Consider the following 22043-nt stretch of genomic DNA (forward strand, 5'->3'; position numbering starts at 1 on the left):
CCAGTTTCGTGGACGGAAACCTTTTTTCTTTGTGACAGAACATGGTGAACTTTGTAATGGACGGCAAGACACGAAAAGTTTTGCCGCCTAATACGAGTACGAATGGGCTACACTGCGATCCACCGCCGATAAATCATCCTGCTCCGTCCTCTTTTTTCCCCTGGCCGTCTTGTTTAGGTCACACTCTGCTCTTACCCTTGGGAAATTTTGTTGCTGACTTTCTCCTTTTGCCCTCGAATAACTATGTCTCAATGCCCCCTGTGCTCGCTTGCCTGTGGACTATGAGAAGAAGCGAAATTCTCTGGTATGAATGACGAAGGTGCAAAGGGGCAATTATGAAAGAGCAAACATTGAGGCCGCAGAATTTTGTCTTTGACTGTCTGTGATTGTATCCTTCGGTGAAAATACAGCTCCAAGCAAGACGTCTGCTTTTTAATTTTATTCGGATAATATGACCAGTCAAATGGTTTTATCCATAACATCGAAGAAAGTTTGCGCAAGAAACGATAGACAAAACTTGGCTTGGTAGACCCTGCTGTTCACGAGACAGGTTACAACGGACTTGATAGCTTCTTTGCGGTCATTATACGCTTCGATTTCTTTCTTTCTTTCTTTCTTTCTTTCTTTCTTTCTTTCTTTCTTTCTTTCTTTCTTTCTTTCTTTCTTTCTTTCTTTCTTTCTTTCTTTCTTTCTTTCTTTCTTTCTTTCCTTTCTTTCTTTCTTTCTTTCTTTCTTTCCTTCTTTCTTTCTTTCTTTCTTTCTTTCTTTCTTTCTCTCCTGCTTTCTTTCTTTCTTTTCTTTCTTTTTTTCTTTCTTACCCTACCTGGCGGTGCAGTGGTTACGGTGCTTGAGCTGCCATGCCCAAGGATGCGAAATCGATTCCCGGTCGCAGCGGCCGCTTTTCGATGAAGGGGAAAGCAATGAACCCATGTGTTGTTCAATGTTGGTGCACGTTAAATAACCCAGGATGGTCGAAATGTCGGTAGCCCTCCACTACGGCGTCTCTCGTAGCTTGAGCCACTTTAGGACGTTAAACCAATAAAGCCAAATCAAACCTTTCATCCTTTCTTCCTTTCTCTTATTCTTTCGTCCTTTTTTTATTTTGCTCTTTCATTTCTTTCTTTCTTTCTTTCTTCCTTTCTCTTTTTCTTTCTTCTTTGCTTTCTTTCTCTCTTTTCATTTTTTCTATGCCATCGACAACAGCGCCGTGCACGTCGTTGCCCACCAGTGACTGCGATACATTTCTAAAGTGTGACCTTTAAGTACATTGTTTTCATGCAGTGTGAAAGCCAGTATAACTAAGGCAGCAGTACGGATTATGACGATGTCGTAATGAAGCCTCTGCTGAGCTCAGGCAAAACGCAGTACACCATTAGCCACTCTGAACTGTCACCTCGGCCTGTTACCGTCACTTTGATTTTCCAACTTTGACTATTGAAACTTCGAAATCGAACTTAGCAACAGCCTGTCATCAGCGCTTTAACACAATATTTTTCTATTCGAACAAGACCGTCTGTCATTTTCTTATATTTACTGTGCGTAGAATTTGCTGATGATAACATTCCTCCAAAAACCGCTACGCCGTGTTGCCTGTGGTGAACGAACCAAATGCTATCTACGTTGAGTTCTGCAACTGCCCCCAAAAAAACGATGGAACAAATATGCAACATAGAACCAAGTTAGTTCTTGTTAATTACCTAAAGATGACATGCGACATGCTGGGTCTTTATCACGAGGAAATAAATTTGCAATATAAATCACAGTAGCGCTCGCCGCCAGGAGCGGCTATAAATATGATTTAAATCAGATGAAAGCGGTACCGCGTCCATGGCCGTCTCATTTGTGCCGATAGTAACTATACAAAAAAAAAATACCTGAGACACAAGAGAAGGACGTAGACGACAGCACAAGCACTTGGTACCCCTGTCCTCTACAAGTCTTCCCTTGTACGCCCGTGTCTTATGCACATGCCCTTTTTACGATGAGTCACCGACTAGCCAGCCGCAAGTTTTTAATCGATGCGAGATCTCATTTCCGGATCTCTACGTGTCTCCACCGAAGGCGTGCCTCAAATCTCCTTCGAGAAGTGAGATAGATAGTCTGGCGCGTGTAAAGTTCTGCACCACGAAAGCAATGAGACGTAATGGCACTTGTGGACACATGCGAATCTCCACAAAAACAGCACAGCACGTAGGCTTTATGGGGTCGCCTCTCGAACTTCATTTACGTTCGCCTTCGTGTTGTACTTTATGCTGAACGTCGTGTTTCGACTCTGTTCTGGCGCCAAGATTGCTGGCGCCGCGTAGACAAAGTGCGCAGAAAGGATTTCAATTGTGCGACGAACTTTCAAGCTATCTTTCGATGAGAGAAGAGCTGGTTTGCTGCAGCAACACACCTGGAAATTCCTCAGGTAACTAGACTGGGCACGTCTGTACACTTGCTTTGTTTTCTGATACATTATCCTTTAAAGCAAGCAGAACTATCTTTATTTAGCACTTTCCTTTCGCCTAATTTGGCTGCGTGGTCACCTCCATTGCGCTGTCACTGTACCTACGTATGCGTATGAAATCCCGAACTGCATGACGAGCAACATTAAAGTAAACTGCTTATAATAAGCGAGAAAACAAAACAGTAGCATATATAAGAGAGCAAGATAGTGACACTACATTGAGCTGCCATTTAATATCTGCATTTAAATTCCTTGCGATCCATATTCCCCGAATAATATATAATTTCTTGATCACGCGTATTGCCGATCTGTAAATACGGGAAGAATTACTCCTTTCATAGAAATTTCTTTTTGCGATGGCAGCAGTAAAAGAAGATTTAAATATCAAAACTTATTTATTTTTGGGTTCCTTGCTCTTTCTTTTGTAACGCGAAAGCCTTATAGGTCCCGTTCTGCGAATATCCGGCGTAATCGTTAGTATTGCGAGTGAACAATCACGAGCATGGTGCACGCAGGCGGTAGTTGGTAGCTGGCATGGCCAAGCACTGACTGGACGTAGGGTTGCTTGGCGTTAAGTTTATAGCAGGAGCTGCCAATTCGGGCCGCTCCTTTTATATGGGAAGATGATATGAGAATCAGCCTTCTAGGGCCCTTGCAATCAGGTTGCCTTTAGGCCACGCAGGCATGTTCATACGGCTTGGTTAAAGCGGGGCTCTATACGTGGGTTGGTAGCCTACGCTTTAATGTCATAGCCTTAATAGTGGAGCTTAAATGCCGCCCATAACTTCTTTTCGTTTCTCGATTGCAAATGTCAGTTTATAGGTATATTTCATGCCATCTTCGTTTTGTATTGCACCTGTCATTCGTTACATCATTCACAATTCGCCGTCATCGCCTTTTCAAAGAAACTGGAATAGTGTTGGCCGTTAGCTTAACCTCTTCTTACCGCGTTTATACCGACCCACATCCAAGTTATCGTAATGGTCTACTGTTTCCGTTACCAACTGCCTGCCACTGAGCTAAGTCTCCGTATGATTGACATTAAAATTGTGAACCTATGACTATGCGGTCTACGAGAAGGCTTCAGAGGACTATTTTGTCTGTGTCCTTGTGTCATTTAAAAAAAATTGAGTTTACGACACCGCTCCTGCAAGAAAGAAGCGCGATTAGCCCACATGTGGCAGCGAATATCGCAATAATATATACTACATAACTACGCTGATGTTTTGCAGCATTTAAATTGCATGGCCAAGTTTTGGCCCCTGCTGCGCAATGACTACAACAGTACTATAGTATGAGAAGGCAACCTGGCTCAAAAGGCAAAACTTAGTGTGTGTGCTAAATTTCAACAACATCGAAATGAAACAAATAAGACTAAAGAAGCAGTCACATGGCTACGAAGTAATTGTTCTTTCATAGGTTTATCACGGGATCGCCTTTCAACTTTTCGCCTTCGTGTATTTATTCGTGGAATAGTCGTTTAAAAACAAAACGTGCGAGTTTAAAAGAAACAGCTCAGAGCTGCCACGAAGTCATTCAGGTGTTTATTGTTTCATTGAGCATTTATACTGACAATTAGTTCTCGCACCAGCTGCCGACAGTCTATTTGCATGCGTATACTTTTTATTTACTGCTGTGTTTCGACTTCACCCGTTAATTACACTACGCTGCCTTAACCCGTCACAGCCTCAGTCACAACCTGCCTGTGGTATACATCACACATGATGACATGTCTCGTTAAGTGTGCTTCATTTTTGGAACCAGGGAAGCGTTCCAAGCTCTCTAGGGTAACTGGGTACACGGTAAACCACTAGTCCAATAGCCACACATGAGAGATAGAGAAGAAACACCGCAGTAAAGACGTGCTATCCACAAGAGTCTCGTAGAAGCTGGCTTCATCCCTAATTCATGCAGCGCAGAGTTCGGGAAAAGATTCCACTCTCACTTCCTCTTTGGTCCTTCTTGGTTTTCCTTCTCGAATAGTGCCTCCTACTTCTGCGCCAAGAACCTCTGGCAAAGATTAGATTGAGCTGCGGTTTTCCTCGTGCAGTGACTGCGGCGCATCCATCTATCATTCGGCCCAAGCGACCCTTCACGCTGAGCTATTGTATTAGGAAGCACGGCTCGCCGAGTACTGACAAAAAGCAATCGATAAAGTAGAAACCTAGTTTTCGGTGGCTTTGCTGACTCATCGTCACTACGCCGTTAGTGCCTACTGAGAACAGCACGTGGTCCACTTTCTGTCTTCATACTTGGACACTTTCTCAAGGGCGGGTCGAGATCTTGGCATCAGAGCACGTCCTCATTTCTCCAGCGCTTCTAGGAAGGGGAATAAAGAGAGCGGGTGTGCCACAAAATTGGGAAGTTAGTTAACGTCGCTAGCGTTCTTCACGCGCCTTTTTCTGAAACTAATCAATTTATTCGTATTTTTTGTCAAAATATGTAAGTAATCTTCATGAAATAAGCTTTTAGGATGAAATTATATCTTCCCGTTATTAGCATAGCTGACGTCACAAAACATGAAAGAGAAGTTGGTTGCTGAAGTATCCACTAAAATGCTTACATTTTTATTTTAACAGTTACACAGTCTTTAAATTGCATTGAGATGCCAGGAAATGATACGTCATTTATAAGATGGGCACAATGTCGTCCTTGATGCTGTGACGCTCATAGTTTCGAGTGCCCGTATGCTTCGAAGAAGAGACAGAACAGTTACATAGCCACAAGAGAGATTTCTAAGTGTGGACGCATCACACGGCTTTCGATCTATCTCTCGGTGTCGAGGGATATTCATGACACACGTCACCAGTGAGGAGTAGAGAAGCTTTGATTAAGCCGCGTGCCTGTCCCATGTGACTTCATAGCAGGAAGGTCTCACGTTGTACAGCTAAGGGCAATCACATTCCTCCACATTTATTATTTGACACTGGCTGCCAGTATCTCTAGCTGCAATTATACAATTCCAACAAAGACCCGACTGTAAATTTCTAAATGTGATCAATGAATGTGGTTTGCTTACCTTTACATTCCGCTTATCTACAACTTTATTTGTTGTCCACCAGTGTCACTTTTGTGATCATCAAGGTGATATTTTTTTATAAGCAAAAGCGAAATTTTGGAAATTACTCAGTCTCCCCGTAACATGTTAATGAACATATTTATTAACATTTCTGACTAATATATTGGCCGCGTCGATCGGTTAGATTGTGGGATAAAATTAAAGGCTCATGGCATAAAAGTTTTTATAAAGAAGACTTTCTATGTCATCAAAATTAACGTACATCTGTCTACTTTCAGCGAAATACAAAAACAAACTGTTTTATATAGCACCACAAAATACCGCTAAAGAATAAAGCCAAAAATGTCTGCATCTTTTGGGAGACTTCAAGCACTCCCAGAGATTAGCTTTCTGTATTTGAAGGGCCCTCATTCAGAGAAGATTCATCATGAGCTAACAGCGTGATGATCCCAAAAACAGTAATATTGTCATTGCATGGTGCCGAAGATTTTAAATCATTTAAATAATACTGGACGCCCAGGAATGAAGTTGGCGACAGCTACTCGATGGTGAAATCCGAATGGCAACGAGAGTGGAGGCCCCAGGGCTCTCTGACCGGCGGCTGATTGTCGAATAAAAAATGAACATATCATAGTTTAAGGTTCAAAGACAGACATCTCTTGCAACACTGATTTATTTATTTATTCAAATACCCTCGAGGCCCGGGCGGGCATTACATAGGGGGGGGGGGGGGGCGGAAAGTGGGACAACAGTACAAACAACGCATCCAAAATTGCGATAAGTATACAGTGGTTAACAATATAGCCAGGCGAAAAATGTTGAAAAGCTAGTGCTTCAAAAACTCAAAATAAAGATACAGATGGCATCAAACATTCACGTTTTTCGAAGAGCAGCGCTTTAATACGAACATAAAAAAGAAATGCAAAGATGAAGGTTACAGCTCGAAGTGATTTTTTAGTCCGGTTACAAACGTTTCATAATCACTGGAAGATGCAATGGTGGCAGGCAGCAGATTCCATTGACGGATGGCGAGGAGGAGAGGCGAGTGAAAGAACAGATTGGTTCGAGCAAAGATGGGTTGCACTTTCAGTTGGTGATCAATGCGTGGGAATACATGAGGAGCCGGCGTGATTTGATACAACGCAAAGGAAGAATTACTATAATATAATTTGTAGAAAAAGGACAGTAAGGAAAACATTCTCCGTCTTTCAAGAAGAGGTAAGTTGAGGGCTGTTTTTATTTCAGTTATACTTGCTGATCGCGAATAGTTTTTAGATATGAAACGGGCGGCTTTATTTTGCAGAGACTCCAATTTTGTTACTAGGTATGCTTGATGGGGGTTCCAAATTAAAGAGGCGTACTGTCGTGACGCTGGGGCTACGTCGACCCGGCCTTCACTTGGTAGCGTGCAGAGACTCGGGGTTGAAGAAGGACTGAATCTTCGAAGTTGGTAAAATATATACAAGCAGGTTTAATGACACTTTGAGAAAACTTATTTACAAGATTATTTACACGAAAAAGAAGGGTACATCAGCAATATGGCAAGCGTTAAGAGTTCATAGCGAGAAGCGACTGGATGAGCCGTTTACCCAGGGCCCAGAGCGACATTTCGTGCTCTGCAGCGTCCTTAAAACCCCCTATGTCCAGCCCCTCTCTGAAGATGCTGACCAACCAAATCCAGGGCACGCCCCTCAGATATCGGCATCCAATCGAACACATCACTGCACTGATGGTCTGAAGCACTGACTGGCCCGGCATTGTTTCGTTGAGCCGGGTCACTTGTTGGCGGGAAAAGCTTGGGAACGGCGAGGAGGTACATTTCTATTCTTCAGCCAAGAATCGATAGGCAGCTGGTTCCGGCAAGTGGATTTACTTCTCAGAAACCCAAGTGCACGTGGGCGCCGCATACGCTCCCAGCATTGTCCGTTTTCGACAATTGCAAATCTTTCCTGCATTCCCGGGAAATCATTTAATGGCCGTATGCGTCATGCTCCTTTCTTGTCCTGCACGTCAGCGGACATGTCACTCTGTCGTCTCCTTTGGATAGGAGGCATTCATCACTGGAGGATAGCACTTCTCGACTGGAAGGGTGAACAAAAGAAAGAAAGCACTTCCTGCTATTTCCCGCAGGGGGACGTTTCTTTGTGTTTTTCCAGACGTTCTCTTGACAGGGTCAATTTGGCATTTGCAGGGTGTCCACAAAGCAAAACAGGCTTACAAAAAGGATTTATGGAAACAGGCTCACTTGGAGCCATTGGACCATCACCACATATCCACAGCACTTATCCATGCCCACAGGCGAACAATAGAGCGCGCAAATGCGGATGCATGGTCGTAACAGCCTCCTCCCCCGCCAGAAGAGTCTCGGAGGGCAGCAGTCGCAGCCGCTGCATGAAGAGACGACTTAATGGCCTGCACGTGAACGCTTGAAGCTCGCTGTTGCTTGTCGCGTTGTCTTGATTGTCGTAGGCCAAATTGCTCGAGCTGTCTGAAACTCAACCACATGTCGAAGCAAGCACTCGGCTCCCGTCTGAAGAGACCAGGTCAAAAGAAAACTGCCATTGTTGTTCGAGAAAAGCCCACTCTCAAGACGTTCAGGACCCACGTATTCCTAGAAAACCAAACGTGCTGCTTTACATAGTCACACATATACAAGCGCACGAGAAAAAAAAATAAAAACCTGATTATCAATTTGGATACATGGTGAGGAACACCTCGGACTGCTTAGAAACAGCGGCTAAGCGCGTCCGCATTCCCATTTAACTTCCCCTTTTTGTATCTTATTTCAAAATTGTACTGCTGTAAAATCAAGCTCCACCTAAGAAGGCGACTGTTCTTCGATGTCGCAGTTTGCAGCCAAGCCAGGGGACAATGGTCCGTCTCTACGGTGAATTTGGCCCCTCCAAGATAGCACTTCAATTTTTGAATGGCCCATACAATGCAAGCGCACTCTTTCTCTGACGCGCAATAAGCCCTCTCTCTAGAACTCAGTTTTCTGCTCAAGTAGAGCACGGGGTGCTCATTACCGTCGTCATCTCTCTGGCAGAGAACAGCACCTAGCCCTCGATCACTGGCATCACACTGGACCGTGAATTCTCGGTCATAGTCTGGAGCTCGCAATACCGGACGGCTAATCAGCACAGCCTTCAGGTTTACGAAGGAGGCTTCCTTTTGTTCGTCCCAGACTACATTTGTCGGTTCTGTCTTGCGGAGAGCGTCGGTCAGAGGGCTAGCCAAAGCTGAATAGTTAGGGATGTAGTGATTGTAGTACCCAGTCAGACCCAGGAATGCTCGAATTTCCGTCTTCGTGCTCGGCCGCGGGTAGTCTGCTACCGCAGAAATCTTAATCTCGCTGGGTTTCCTGAAACCTTGACCTACATTGTGACCCAAGTAGTCCACGGTCGCCCTTGCCAGGCAACATTTCTCGGCCTTTACGGTTAGTCCAGCTTGACGCAAAAGGCTCAGTACAGCTCTTAGATGTACCATATGGTCCGCCCATGAGTCGGAAAAAACCGCAATGTCGTCTAAATAAGGCACCGCGAATGTTTCACACCCCTTTAAAACCTTATCCATGAGTCGGGAAAAACAAAATGGAGCATTTTTGAGCCCAAAACTCATCATTGTTGGCTGGTAGCTGCCCGTCGGAGTGACGAAAGCCGCGTATCTGCTGGCGCGTTCAGTGAGCGGTACTTGCCAGTATCCTCGAGTAAGGTCCAGCGTAGTCACATATGCCGCTCTACTGACCTGTTCTACTCTCTCCTCAATATTCGGAATAGGATACACTTGATCCCTGGTGAGAGAATTTAGCTTTCGGTAGTCTACCACAGGCCTAGGGTCTTTACCTGGAGCTTCTACTAAGATCATAGGCGAAGCATAATCGCTTTCCGAGGGTTTTATTACTCCCAATTCCAGCATGCGAGTTACTTCCCTATCCAGAATTTCTCTTTTCCTTGGAGAGAATCGGTAGCACCTTGATCGCACTGGCACGTCTGAAGTCAGCTCAATATCGTGCTCAGTCAAATCAGTCCTGCCTGGCCTGTCCACGAAGCAGGCCTCAAACTCTGTTATTATTTCGCCCAGATCGGACAGCTGGGATTTCTTTAGTTCTCCTCTCTGCTCCGTCTTTTTGAGAAGCTCCTGAGCGTTGCTTCCTTTTCCGCTGAGGCAAATCAAGTTGTCCCCCATCTCCTCGGGAAGGTTTAAAGTTAGATTTACCACGGCTTCCCTCTGCACATAAGGCTTCATAAGATTGCAATGATAAATGCGCACTTCTTTACGCCTACCGGGAATTTTCACTGCGTAGTTAGTGTTAGAAAGCTTTGCAACGACTTCAGCCGGTCCTTCCCACTGTACTTCGAGCTTATTCTGCCTTGAACTTCTCAGCAACATCACCTGGTCCCCGATACAAAACGTCCTTTGACGGGCTGTCTTATCATAGTACACCTTGGAACGAGCCTGGGCTGACTTCATGCTGGCCTCAAAGAGTTCCTTAGTGTTATGTAAGCGATTCAAGAGGCTCAGAATGAATTCTACTACTGTTGGGTCTTCTCCGCGCCCCTCCCAGGCTTCGCGCACCATTCGCAAAGGTGAGCGCAGTGACCTTCCGTACACCAACTCGGCTGGGCTAAATCCAGTGGATTCGTGCGGCACTGACCGCAAAGCGAAAAGCGCTGCAGGCAGGCAGGTATCCCATTCGCGCTTGTTTTCATAGCACAGTCCCCTCAGGACTCGTTTGAGAACAGAGTGCCATCTTTCTACGCTGTTGCTCTGCGGATGATGGATCGAGCTATGCACTACCTTAATGCCGCATCGCTCGAGAAATGAGGTGGTGAGGACACTCGTGAAAACGCTACCCTGATCACTTTGGACCTCGGAAGGGAATCCAACTCGTGCAAACACTGACAGCAGCGAATCCACTACACTCTCGGACGTCACCTCGCGCAGCGGAACAGCCTCTGGAAACTTTGTGGCTGTGCATAACATAGTGAGGATATAACGGTACCCTGACTCTGTCACAGGAAGTGGCCCAACTACATCTATTACTAACCGGTGAAACGGCTCGGTAATGATTGGTACGAACACCATCGGAGCTTTCCACTTATCTTGCGCCTTTCCAACCCGCTGGCACGTGTCGCATGACCGTACAAAATTTTCCGTGTGCTTAAAACATCCAGGCCAATAGTATTCTTGCAACAGCCTCTGCTTTGTTTTCTTTATTCCAAGGTGACATGACCACGAGCTGCCATGGGAAAGTCGCAGTAAGTCTCCGCGGTACTTTTGGGGAACGACTAATTGGTCCCGCTCTACTCCGCGCTTATCCTTGAATAAGCGATACAGCACTCCCTTTCTCATCTCGAAAGAAATATTGTTTGCTGTCTTAGTGGCGCGGTGGCGCTCCCTTATCTCCTGTATCTTGGGATCATTGGCTTGCTCTATAGCTAAGTCCTCTCGGGTTCCACTTAAAAGTCTCGTGAGATTACTAGACACTGGCGGCAAGAGGTTACTCTCAAGAACGTCCTCATTCCGCGTCTCATCAAGCTCACTTTCAAGTTGACATATCTGAGATGCCTCGCTCTCAAAGTTTTCTGACCTGCTATCTTCCGCATTTACCACTGTTTTAACTGCCGTTTCCTCCGCTGTGGATTTTTCTGGAATGAGCAGTGTAGCTAGTTCTCGCGCCTTTGAACGTGTTAAGGCTTGCACAACTCTGTCTCCGAAAAGGATGCCCCTCTTTCGCAGCAGCATGTCCGATTTGTTGGAGAACAAATACGGATAGCACTTAGGAAGCTTTCCTGAAACGGCAGCCTCGGTTGTTAATTCGCCGAAAGGGCCCTCGATGACCACGTTCGCGATCGGCAAGCACACACTCTGTTCCTCAACTACCTGTCGGATCCATGCACACTGTCCTGTATAGTCGGAAGGCGATACATACGCCGGATGGACAACATCCATCGTTGCGGCCGAATCGCGCAGTACCTTGCAAGGCTTCCCGTTGACTACTAGGTCATGCAGGTAGGGTTCTAAAAGCTGCATATTTTCATCGCAGTCCCTGACATACGAGAAAGCAATCTTTTCTTTCCGGCAGTTGACGGCAATGTGACCCTGCTCATTACACCTAAAGCATGTGAGCGGCTTCCTAGCCTCAAGCTTATTCTTTGTGTTCTGCACGTTGGTCACTTCCCCACTTTTCTCACTGCCGTCCTTTCTAGGGAATTTGCCTGAAGAAACCTTCATTTCTTCGTTTCCAACTCTAGCAAAGTGCCTTTCCTGACGGTTTTTCACACTGAACTTGGGATTGCGGGGCCTATCCACTGCTGGGTTGCTGAATTGTCGGCGCGAAGCATACTCCTCAATAAGTTCGGCAGCTTCAGTTGCCGACTTAATTTCGCCTCGGTCCTGTAACCAATTTCTTTCTTTTTCTGGGAGGCAGTTATAAAACTGCTCCAAAAGAATTCGCTCGACTACAGCGTCCCTATCACTGTAGGAATCTGTGCTCTTTAGCCACTCGCCCAAATTTACTCTTAAATTGTACAGGAATTCAGGGTAACTCTCGTCCCTGGACTTAGTAGCGTTCCGAAAACGTTTTCTGAACGCCTCGGCGCTAAGCCTATACTTTCTCAGAAGGCAAGCTTTGACCTTCTCGTAGTTGTCCGCGTCCTCCTTGCTTAGCCGCGCGACAACCTCCGCTGCCTCGCAGGGCAGAACCGTCAATAATCTCTGAGACCAAGTGTCTCGCTGGAAGGACAGTTTTCCGCAGGTTCGCTCAAAGTTAGCCAGATACAGACCGATATCCCCTGATATCACATATGGCTGCATGTACTTTGACATCTTGAAATCTGCCTCCTTGTTGAGACGAGGTACCGCTAGCTGGGGGCAATCGCCCGACCTCTTGCTCAACTCTAGTTCTAATTTCCGGAGCTCAATTTCTTGGTCCAGCTTTTTTGCTTCTCTTTCAAGCTTCTCACGTTCGTGCTCCCTTTCCTCTTTTTCCCTCTCAAGTTCACGCTCCCTTTCCTCTTTTTCCCTCTGACGTTCGCGCTCCCTTTCCTCTTTTTCCCTCTCAAGTTCACGCTCACGCCTCTTTTCCTCTTTTTCCCGCTCTTTCTGCTGTCTGAGCTGCTCCTCCTTTTTTTGGGCGATGAGGTTCCATGCTTCACTGAGCTCCTCATCATCGGCTCCCAAATCTGTGATTGCCTTTATAATCAAAGGTTTTCGTGCCAAACCACTTGTATCAATTCCCAATTCCTCACACAATTGCAACAGTTCCGGTTTCTGCAGCTTTTGTAGGTCCATGATCGCTCCGAGTGTCGGCTACTTCCAAAACAACAGTGCAAACTACCAAACCTAAAGGCGTTTCAACACTTTTTACCAGTTCTAAAATCTAACCCTGTTCTAGAACCTGGTCCACATCAGAAGAAAAGCCAAGCACTCACCCACACATGCGATCGATGTTCCGAGCTGCCCTCTTGTTGGCCGATTGTTGCTCCTGCTTGTTGCTTGAGATGCCACCTCCAATCACCAGATGTTGTGGCTTGTAGATTCAGATCCCACCGCTGCCACCAGTTGTCGTGACGCTGGGGCTACGTCGACCCGGCCTTCACTTGGTAGCGTGCAGAGACTCGGGGTTGAAGAAGGACTGAATCTTCGAAGTTGGTAAAATATATACAAGCAGGTTTAATGGCACTTTGAGAAAACTTATTTACAAGATTATTTACACGAAAAAGAAGGGTACATCAGCAATATGGCAAGCGTTAAGAGTTCATAGCGAGAAGCGACTGGATGAGCCGTTTACCCAGGGCCCAGAGCGACATTTCGTGCTCTGCAGCGTCCTTAAAACCCCCTATGTCCAGCCCCTCTCTGAAGATGCTGACCAACCAAATCCAGGGCACGCCCCTCAGATATCGGCATCCAATCGAACACATCACTGCACTGATGGTCTGAAGCACTGACTGGCCCGGCATTGTTTCGTTGAGCCGGGTCACTTGTTGGCGGGAAAAGCTTGGGAACGGCGAGGAGGTACATTTCTATTCTTCAGCCAAGAATCGATAGGCAGCTGGTTCCGGCAAGTGGATTTACTTCTCAGAAACCCAAGTGCACGTGGGCGCCGCATACGCTCCCAGCATTGTCCGTTTTCGACAATTGCAAATCTTTCCTGCATTCCCGGGAAATCATTTAATGGCCGTATGCGTCATGCTCCTTTCTTGTCCTGCACGTCAGCGGACATGTCACTCTGTCGTCTCCTTTGGATAGGAGGCATTCATCACTGGAGGATAGCACTTCTCGACTGGAAGGGTGAACAAAAGAAAGAAAGCACTTCCTGCTATTTCCCGCAGGGGGACGTTTCTTTGTGTTTTTCCAGACGTTCTCTTGACAGGGTCAATTTGGCATTTGCAGGGTGTCCACAAAGCAAAACAGGCTTACAAAAAGGATTTATGGAAACAGGCTCACTTGGAGCCATTGGACCATCACCACATATCCACAGCACTTATCCATGCCCACAGGCGAACAATAGAGCGCGCAAATGCGGATGCATGGTCGTAACAGTACTCCAATTTAGAGCGCACTAATGTGGTGTATGCTAATAGCTTTGGGTCTGGATTAGCTAATCGCAGGTTGCGTCTGAGGAAGCCGAGTGTTTTGGAAGCCTTATTGATGACCGTATCTAAGTGACAGTTCCATGAAAGGTATGATGCTAAATGTACACCTAAATACTTTATGATGGATACCGATTCAATACGCACGTTGTTCAAAGTGTAATGGAATGGTTCGGTGTTAGATGTTGTGGTAAATCTGACAAGTTTTGTTTTTGAGGTGTTAATCTCCATTTGCCATTGTGTGCACCAATTGTTGATCTTATCAATGTCTGATTGTAAATGAGTACAGTCTGAAAGATCAGTTATCTGTCTGTATACCACACAATCATCAGCAAATAATCTGACCGTGGAATTTAGGTTATTACTGATTTCATTTGTATAAACTAAGAACAAGATAGGTCCGAGTACAGACCCTTGCGGCACTCCAGATTTAACGGGGCAGTGGGAGGAAGAATGGCTGTTAACAAAAACTGATTGATAGCGATTAGCCAAAAAACTCCTTATCCAACAAATAACCTTATAATTTATGTTTAAATTTTCAAGCTTCTTTATTAGACGTATATGTGGGACTTTGTCGAATGCTTTGGCAAAATCCATAAATACGGCGTCTATTTTAGAGTGCACATGAACAGCACGATGAAGGTCAGTAACCAATTCAAATAGTTGTGTTTCGCAAGACCTACCATGTAGGAAGCCGTGCTGATTGGGAAAAAAGAAGTTATGCTTCACCAGATGACCCATTATGGCGGAGGAGATTATGTGTTCTAGCAATTTGCAGCTTATATTCGTTAAAGAAATTGGTCTGTAATTTGATGGTAGACAGGCATCACCAATTTGAAGATGGGTATGACAAGCAAAATTTTCCATTCGTATGGTACACAACCCGTATCAATGGATTGCTGAAAAATAGCAGCTAAGATGGAGCATATTGCAGGCTTCGCTATTTTTAGTAATTTAGGACATATGTTATCGAGGCCGGGTGCAGAGTTAGCAGGGAGGCGGTCTATGGCAGAGAATACACCTTCTGCTGTGACAGTTATGTCGGGCATGCTTTCGTGTAGCTCTGGAAATTGCAGGTCAGGAGGTAAAGGGCTCTCATCAGTGAAAACTGAGCAGAAAAATTGGTTGAACTCCTCTGCTACTTTAGGGGAGGTAAGGAGCTTTCCTTCTTTAGTTATTGACACTGAGGTGTTTGTACCATAGTTTGAATTAACAACGCGCCAAAATTTTTGAGGATTGTTCTTTAACAGACGTTAAATGTCACTGTTATAGAACTTGTTCTTTGCGATTTCGATTTCAGTTTTGTACTGTTGGGCATGTGTACGATACTGATTTCAATCGTGCTCAGATGCTGACTTTTTAGCTTTCGCGTACAACCTTTTCTTTTTGTTTATACTTCTTTTGACGCTCCTTGTGAACCATGTGCTCTCTGTAGATGTGGTGATGGTGACCTTAGGTACGTACTTATCTTTTAGCAAAGTTAGTTTATCCCGAATAAGAGACCAGATTTCATTCGCGTCCCGCGAACTGAAGGAGCGAAAAATATCTGCAGAGAACAATGATAGCTCATTAAGTATCATATCAGTATCTGCTCTGGTATAATCAAATATAATTTTATTTGCTTTTTCTGGTTTGTTTCTGGCTACTGTGAAATCGCACTGCAAAACTTTGTGGTCACTGAGACCATCCAGCAAGTTTACAGACGTTTGGTCAAGCTGCGTTGTCAGCACTAGATCTAAGATTGAATCACCACGCGTAGGTGTGGAAACCATTTGATGTAGGTTGAAAAGTGCTAGCACATCCATAAAATTCTGACATTCACGCTTTCTTGCGCCGTGGAGGGGCCGGCATTCCCGCCACTCAATATTCGGATAATTGAAGTCACCTGCCAGGAATATTGGTGAACGTGGAAATTTGTTCTGTAGGTAAGTTAGGGATTCATTCAGTTTTTCAGCGAATTCCTCGTGTGAATCAGGTGGGCGATAGCAGACCCCAACGGCGCAAGTTACCGATGATGATAGACGTAATGCAACCCACAAAATTTCCAGGCAAGATCCTGTATCAACAACATGTGCTTGCAGGCTTTTCCTTACGGCAATTAGTACCCCACCACCGCGCGAAGTAACGCGGTCTTTTCTAAATAATGTAACGCGGGTAGAGAAATATTGATCTAATAGTAAAATAAATGAATTATTTCATCAGGACCAATTTTTTGTGTTTAAGTTAAGATAAAATAATAGAGGGAGGGTACTGAAGCCACCCACCGGAACTTAACGGCCCACAGGCAGGGTAGCGGGCTCGGAGAGATTCCATTGATCTCGCCACAGAACTAGCTGAACAGGTTGCAGTAAGTACAATGGACTGGGTTGTTGGGAAGGAGTGACAGGAAATGGGAAGGAATGAGTTAGGAGTGGGAATTGTTCGAAACACTTCCCTGAGCCGAGCTTCCATTTGGACATCCGTAGGGGACGAGCCCTCGCCTGAGCCGAAGATACGGTCCCTGACCTACAAGCGCATCCTAATAACAACAGGCGTTAGCCGAGTTTCCGACATCCGAGAGAAGCTCCTTAAGGTGAGGCCACTTCTGAGACCCCATGTTGCCCAAGCCAGGCACCTCACCCTCACCGTACTCAAGATGCTAGAGAGGCGGATTTCGCGTCGTGAGGTAGGTTTCGGCCTTACTTCAAGGTAGGTAGTCAGAGCTTCTAATACACACTGGCCGTTGCCTCTTGTTTTCACTCCAATTATGAGACAATTATTCTAATGTGTGTCCAGGCTCAGTGCACTTCGTTTGTAACAACAATAACCTGCACATGACGAAGGTTCCTGCACGCTTGCAAACGTCTGCCGCGTGCTCCATCACAGTACACCGGTTCAGTCTGCACAGGTGACGGTCACACTCGGAGCCTCCTTTGGCTACGATTATTGCACCATCTTTTATATTGACCCAGCCTGGAGCGAAGTGACTTCTTCCTGCTCCGTGCTACAAATAAGACACTATGCGAGAACATTACCAGGATGACGAAGAAGTAGTTTTTCAAGTGATTGCTCATCAAGAACACAAATAGGTTGGTTGGTTGGTTTGTGGGGTTTAACGTCCCAAAGCGACTCAGGCTATGAGAGACGCCGTAGTGGAGGACTCCGGAAATTTCGACCACCTGGGGTTCTCTAACGTGCACTGACATCGCACAGCACACGGGCGCCTTGCTTTTCGCCTCCATCGAAAAGCGGCCGCCGAGGCCGGGATTCGATCCCGCGTCCTCGGGCACAGTAGTCGAGCGCCGTAACCACTGCGCCTCCCCGGCGGGGCCAAGAACACAAATAATCAAGAGTGCTAAGCGATGTCCCGCTGCAGCACGCGTGCATCAGTGGTAGAAGTGCGCGATCTTCAGCAAAGGATACGTATTATTTTATATTTATTTATGACATAATGCGGAACAAACATGAGATAAACAGGAGAGGCAGATTACAAATCAAAGTGCAAAACCTGCCGCCCTAAATAGGATTTATATTGACAAGACACGCAATAAAAAACACACGAATGAAGCAACTCGTATAAAAGTGCATGGGACATTATTACACATACGCAAACTTCAGATAGAAAAAAACAGTACGCAAGGTAAGCACTATATCGAAATAAAGGCCGCATCTGCTGATCATTCAATAACTCATCGGGAACAAGCAATGGGGAGTCCATGCGTCAGTGCACTGCGATTCGAGATCGTGTTAAGAGAAAAGAAATTTTTTTTGGAAAACTGTTCGAGCAAATTAGGTTCGGTATAGTGTTCATTTCCCTAACGCAATTTCGTTGATGATTTTTTGTATCCTTGTGGATCAATGCCTAGGTTTTAAAAATATAAGTTAAAGTCCTAGTAGTTAACCAGGACTTCAACTCTGGATGCAAAACTTCCCACCGGACTAGGTACTCTAAGTGTATTCGAGGGTTGTTTATGATATTCCCTTGCATTGTGGAAAGAAATATATTGGACAGACAGGAAGATGTCTCAATGGCAGGATTAGAAGGCACGTTATGGCAATATCGGACATGTCTGGCACTCATCTCGCTGTGCACTGCAAAGACTGTGTTGGTTGTAGAGACCAAAAATGTCCGGCTGACCTTCACAATGTTAAGGTTATGAAAAGGATGAAGGACAAGTTAGCAAGGGAAATTTATGAAGCATATGCAGTCTGTGACTTGGGAGACCAATGTGTCAGTATGCCTTCAGTGGTTTTGTTGAAGAAGGAATCAAAATTTTTCCGCAAACCGGCAGGATTTTAAAGACAAGGAAGCAGTTGGCTGCAGACGTGAGGTGAAGGGAAAAGATGTGCGGTTTATTGTTTACATAGTTGTCAGGTCAGTGCAGCGTTGTCCTTGTGTGTGTGTGTGTGTGTGTGTGTGTGTGTGTGTGTGTGTGTGTGTGTGTGTGTGTGTGTGTGTGTGTGTGTGTGTGTGTGTGTGTGTGTGTGTGTGTGTGTGTGTGTGTGTGTGTGTGTGTGTGTGTGTGTGTGTGTGTGTGTGTGTGTGTGTGTGTGTGTGTGTGTGTGTGTGTGTGTGTGTGTGTGTGTGTGTGTGTGTGTGTGTGTGTGTGTGTGTGTGTGTGTGTGTGTGTGTGTGTGTGTGTGTGTGTGTGTGTGTGTGTGTGTGTGTGTGTGTGTGTGTGTGTGTGTGTGTGTGTGTGTGTGTGTGTGTGTGTGTGTGTGTGTGTGTGTGTGTGTGTGTGTGTGTGTGTGTGTGTGTGTGTGTGTGTGTGTGTGTGTGTGTGTGTGTGTGTGTGTGTGTGTGTGTGTGTGTGTGTGTGTGTGTGTGTGTGTGTGTGTGTGTGTGTGTGTGTGTGTGTGTGTGTGTGTGTGTGTGTGTGTGTGTGTGTGTGTGTGTGTGTGTGTGTGTGTGTGTGTGTGTGTGTGTGTGTGTGTGTGTGTGTGTGTGTGTGTGTGTGTGTGTGTGTGTGTGTGTGTGTGTGTGTGTGTGTGTGTGTGTGTGTGTGTGTGTGTGTGTGTGTGTGTGTGTGTGTGTGTGTGTGTGTGTGTGTGTGTGTGTGTGTGTGTGTGTGTGTGTGTGCGTGCGTGCGTGTGTGCGTGCGTGTGTGCGTGCGTGTGCGCGTGTGTGTGCGCGTGTGCGTGCGCGTGTGCGTGCGCGTGTGTGTGTGTGTGTGTGTGTGTGTGTGTGTGTGTGTGTGTGTGTGTGTGTGTGTGTGTGTGTGTGTGTGTGTGTGTGTGTGTGTGTGTGTTTCTTATACCTTTGTGTTGTTACCTGCTCTGCTGCCTTCTTCCACGAGATGTGTGACCAACTAGCTCAGCGTTCGACTCTATTATATACAATCGGTTCGCTAGTTATCGTACCACAATAATTTACGTCTGTGACATGTTGAAGCCAAGCGTCAGGTACTTTTCATATATAAGGCGGCCTCTTGTTTCCGTGTTATTTCAGGAAATACTACATTCCATGCCAAGCCACGTAAGACTAACTGTGTGTAGCACTGCTGACAATCTGTATCCGCGCCAGCTTCAATACGACTTCTAGTATTAGCTAGTGGTAACCAGCCAACACATGTCTTATTCCTTGTACATACAGAATGTAGGCTGCCTACGGCACTGATGTGTTTTCAGCCATCGATATCACTTGGAAAGCTTCGTGCATAAAGAACGACAACGCCCTCTAAATGCGCCATTGTTTCCTTCTCTGTACAACGCGCAGAATACCAGGCATCTGCCCCCCTGAGATCGAGGTCGCACAGCTCATTCCCAGGATGAAGCCCGTACTCAAGCATGCGCAAAGATATCCTGAGAGTGAGAGTTATTTGTCTGCCCAAAGGACGTCATTTGGGTTCTCTAGGCAAGCAATCGATTTCCCACAGAGGAGAATCCTGGCCCGCTGACTCGCCCTGCTGCCAGCCGGCGCCGTTGACGGCAACCGTACAGCGCTTCTGTCGATAAGGAAACGGGGTGCATCTGATAAGGACACATTGGGGAAAAGACACACACCGGGAACCAAGGCTGGCTCAGCATGCATTGTAATTGGGAGAAGCGCCATAAAAACACCGGCCTATTGGATCCCTTGGACACCCGGCCCGACCCGGCAGTGGGAAGGATTTCCCAATAAGGCCTCGGTCCTGACGCGTTCGCTTTATTGCTCTTCCGTGGTTACGCTCTCCTCGCCTTCCTAAGTGCGTGCAATGGAAGAAGATCTGGCGGCACTTCAAGCTGCATAGAGTGCCGATGACTACAGCACGCAGACGCATCCCCTTAGCGAGGGTCATAAACAAGTCGTGCAGGTAGTGTGTTGCGAATAACAAGAGAGGTGTATTCCAGCGCAAACACGTATCTAGGCCTATAGAAGTGTACAGCTGGGACTAAACAGGATATACCTATTACAAATCTTTTAAAGGAGTGGTGAAACTGAATCTTGCTTGAATCGATGGAATGCTGGTTTTTAACAATAAATACGTTAGTTCTACTGAAGACGGAGCTTTATGCAGTAGAAAAGGCCACGAAATGAACCCGAGAGGCCGCTACTGCCGGCCGCTTTCGCAAATTACTAAAAGTGAGCTGACACGGTTTTCTTTTGGGGATCAACGAGAGTGGGCATTTCAACAGAATCCCCAATGAGGTCTAGCGACAATTATTCCTAAAGTTTTACGCATTTCCCCGGCTTAGGGCTTGGATTTGGTTTTAGGGAATGGTAAGGGGAAGGTAGGGAGTAGTAATAATAGGGAAACAGGGGGCGAGCCAAAGAGCTTGCTGCCAAAAAATTGAGGATATTTATTCTTCACATATAAGAATAAAATAAGACTGTAAATATCTTACGTCAGCGGCTCTTTTTGCATGTCCTCGTTTGCGTGCGCTCAGTCTTCCAAATTCAGTTCAGAACTCGTTCCATCCCCATTCCTCTGATTATTTCCTCCATAAACGCACATGCAGTCATTCGCGTATATTCGCAAGCTTCCACTTTCTTTTAAAGACCAACATGGCATAGATATGTAGCCTCGATTTAATGTCTTAGGCAGTAGTTTGAATGTAATAGTTGCTATATACATCCAAGACAAAACATGGTATTTTTGGTGACCATCAAGTGCCCATGCATATTGGCGTGTGCATTATATCATGTGCATGTAGAGTGCCCATGCTCTAGCATGTGATGCGGACCATCAGGTGCCCATGCATTCTAGCGCACGATGAATGCCACCTTGGAGGATGTTTGCCACCTTGGAGCGGAGGCTACCGCGCGAGACCACGATCATTTCTTAGTCTCATTCCTAGGCACCACCTTACTGCGGAAAGGTAATATGCATGAATTAATGCGCAACAAATGCATCAGTTAAAAGTGTTAACTGCGAACAGTGTGCATTACCACAGGAGTATTTTGTCATTGGAAATTTATCTAAGGTGAGCGTCCGCATTATTGTGCTTCTTTAGCTGAGCTGAAGAAAAACAATCATTACCTAGCGCTCAGATTCACGCCAGCTCAAGCCTTCTTCGTCAAATCAAGTAGATATGCCAACATCGCTCGCTGTCCACAGCTTCAGCGCCTCGCCTTCCAACAGGCGTTCTAAAATTATTTCGCCCCCCTTAACGCAGTTTCTTTTCGCGCGTGTGCAACCTAACTTCAAAAAGCGTAGCCGAACTTGACTCTTCCCATTGCTGGAGACGTTGACTACGGGCACCATTAGTCAAACTGTAGTAATTGCTCGCACTGCCTTTCAGACGGTCGCATCATCAGCCAACACCCTGTTGGGCTCTCATCACGTTTTTGCCTTCTCTGTTCGCGGGACCTCTGGCTGCGTCGATTTGATAAATAAGAAAATATTAGGCTCATATATATATATATATATATATATATATATATATATATATATATATATACATTGTGAAGTTTTTTACTCAGAACGGAGTCGCGCCAGACGAGCGAAGTCAGATACTGGCCGCGTTCCGCAGAGCCACTTCCACTTCTTTCTCCACCCACACCCTGTCCTTCCTGTTTGTC

General features: G+C 45.8%; 1 protein-coding gene across 1 annotated transcript; it reads right to left on the reverse strand.

The window, feature by feature from the left end:
• Positions 1-6366: 6366 nt before the first annotated feature.
• Positions 6367-14293, reverse strand: LOC146176339 (uncharacterized). The gene is made up of 2 exons (XM_084580939.1): positions 14011-14293; positions 6367-6839 (listed from the first exon to the last, which is right to left on the reverse strand). The coding sequence occupies exons 1-2, from the start codon at positions 14291-14293 to the stop codon at positions 6403-6405; spliced, it is 720 nt and encodes a 239-aa protein (XP_084437065.1). The 3' UTR covers positions 6367-6402.
• Between the last annotated feature and the right edge of the window lie 7750 nt (positions 14294-22043).

The sequence above is a fragment of the Amblyomma maculatum genome, chromosome 10, assembly GCF_055883805.1.
Source record: "Amblyomma maculatum isolate TAMU_Amacu chromosome 10, ASM5588380v1, whole genome shotgun sequence".
In the NCBI taxonomy this organism is placed as follows: domain Eukaryota; kingdom Metazoa; phylum Arthropoda; class Arachnida; order Ixodida; family Ixodidae; genus Amblyomma; species Amblyomma maculatum.

Excerpts from the sequence above, each read along its gene's own strand:
- LOC146176339 (XM_084580939.1), bottom strand. The coding sequence starts at position 14,293 with ATGGAGATTAACACCTCAAAAACAAAACTTGTCAGATTTACCACAACA. Across the intron at positions 6,840-14,010 it reads GCGCTCTAAATTGGAGTACT|CGTCACGACAGTACGCCTCT; the intron begins GTTACGACCATG and ends ACGTAGCCCCAG.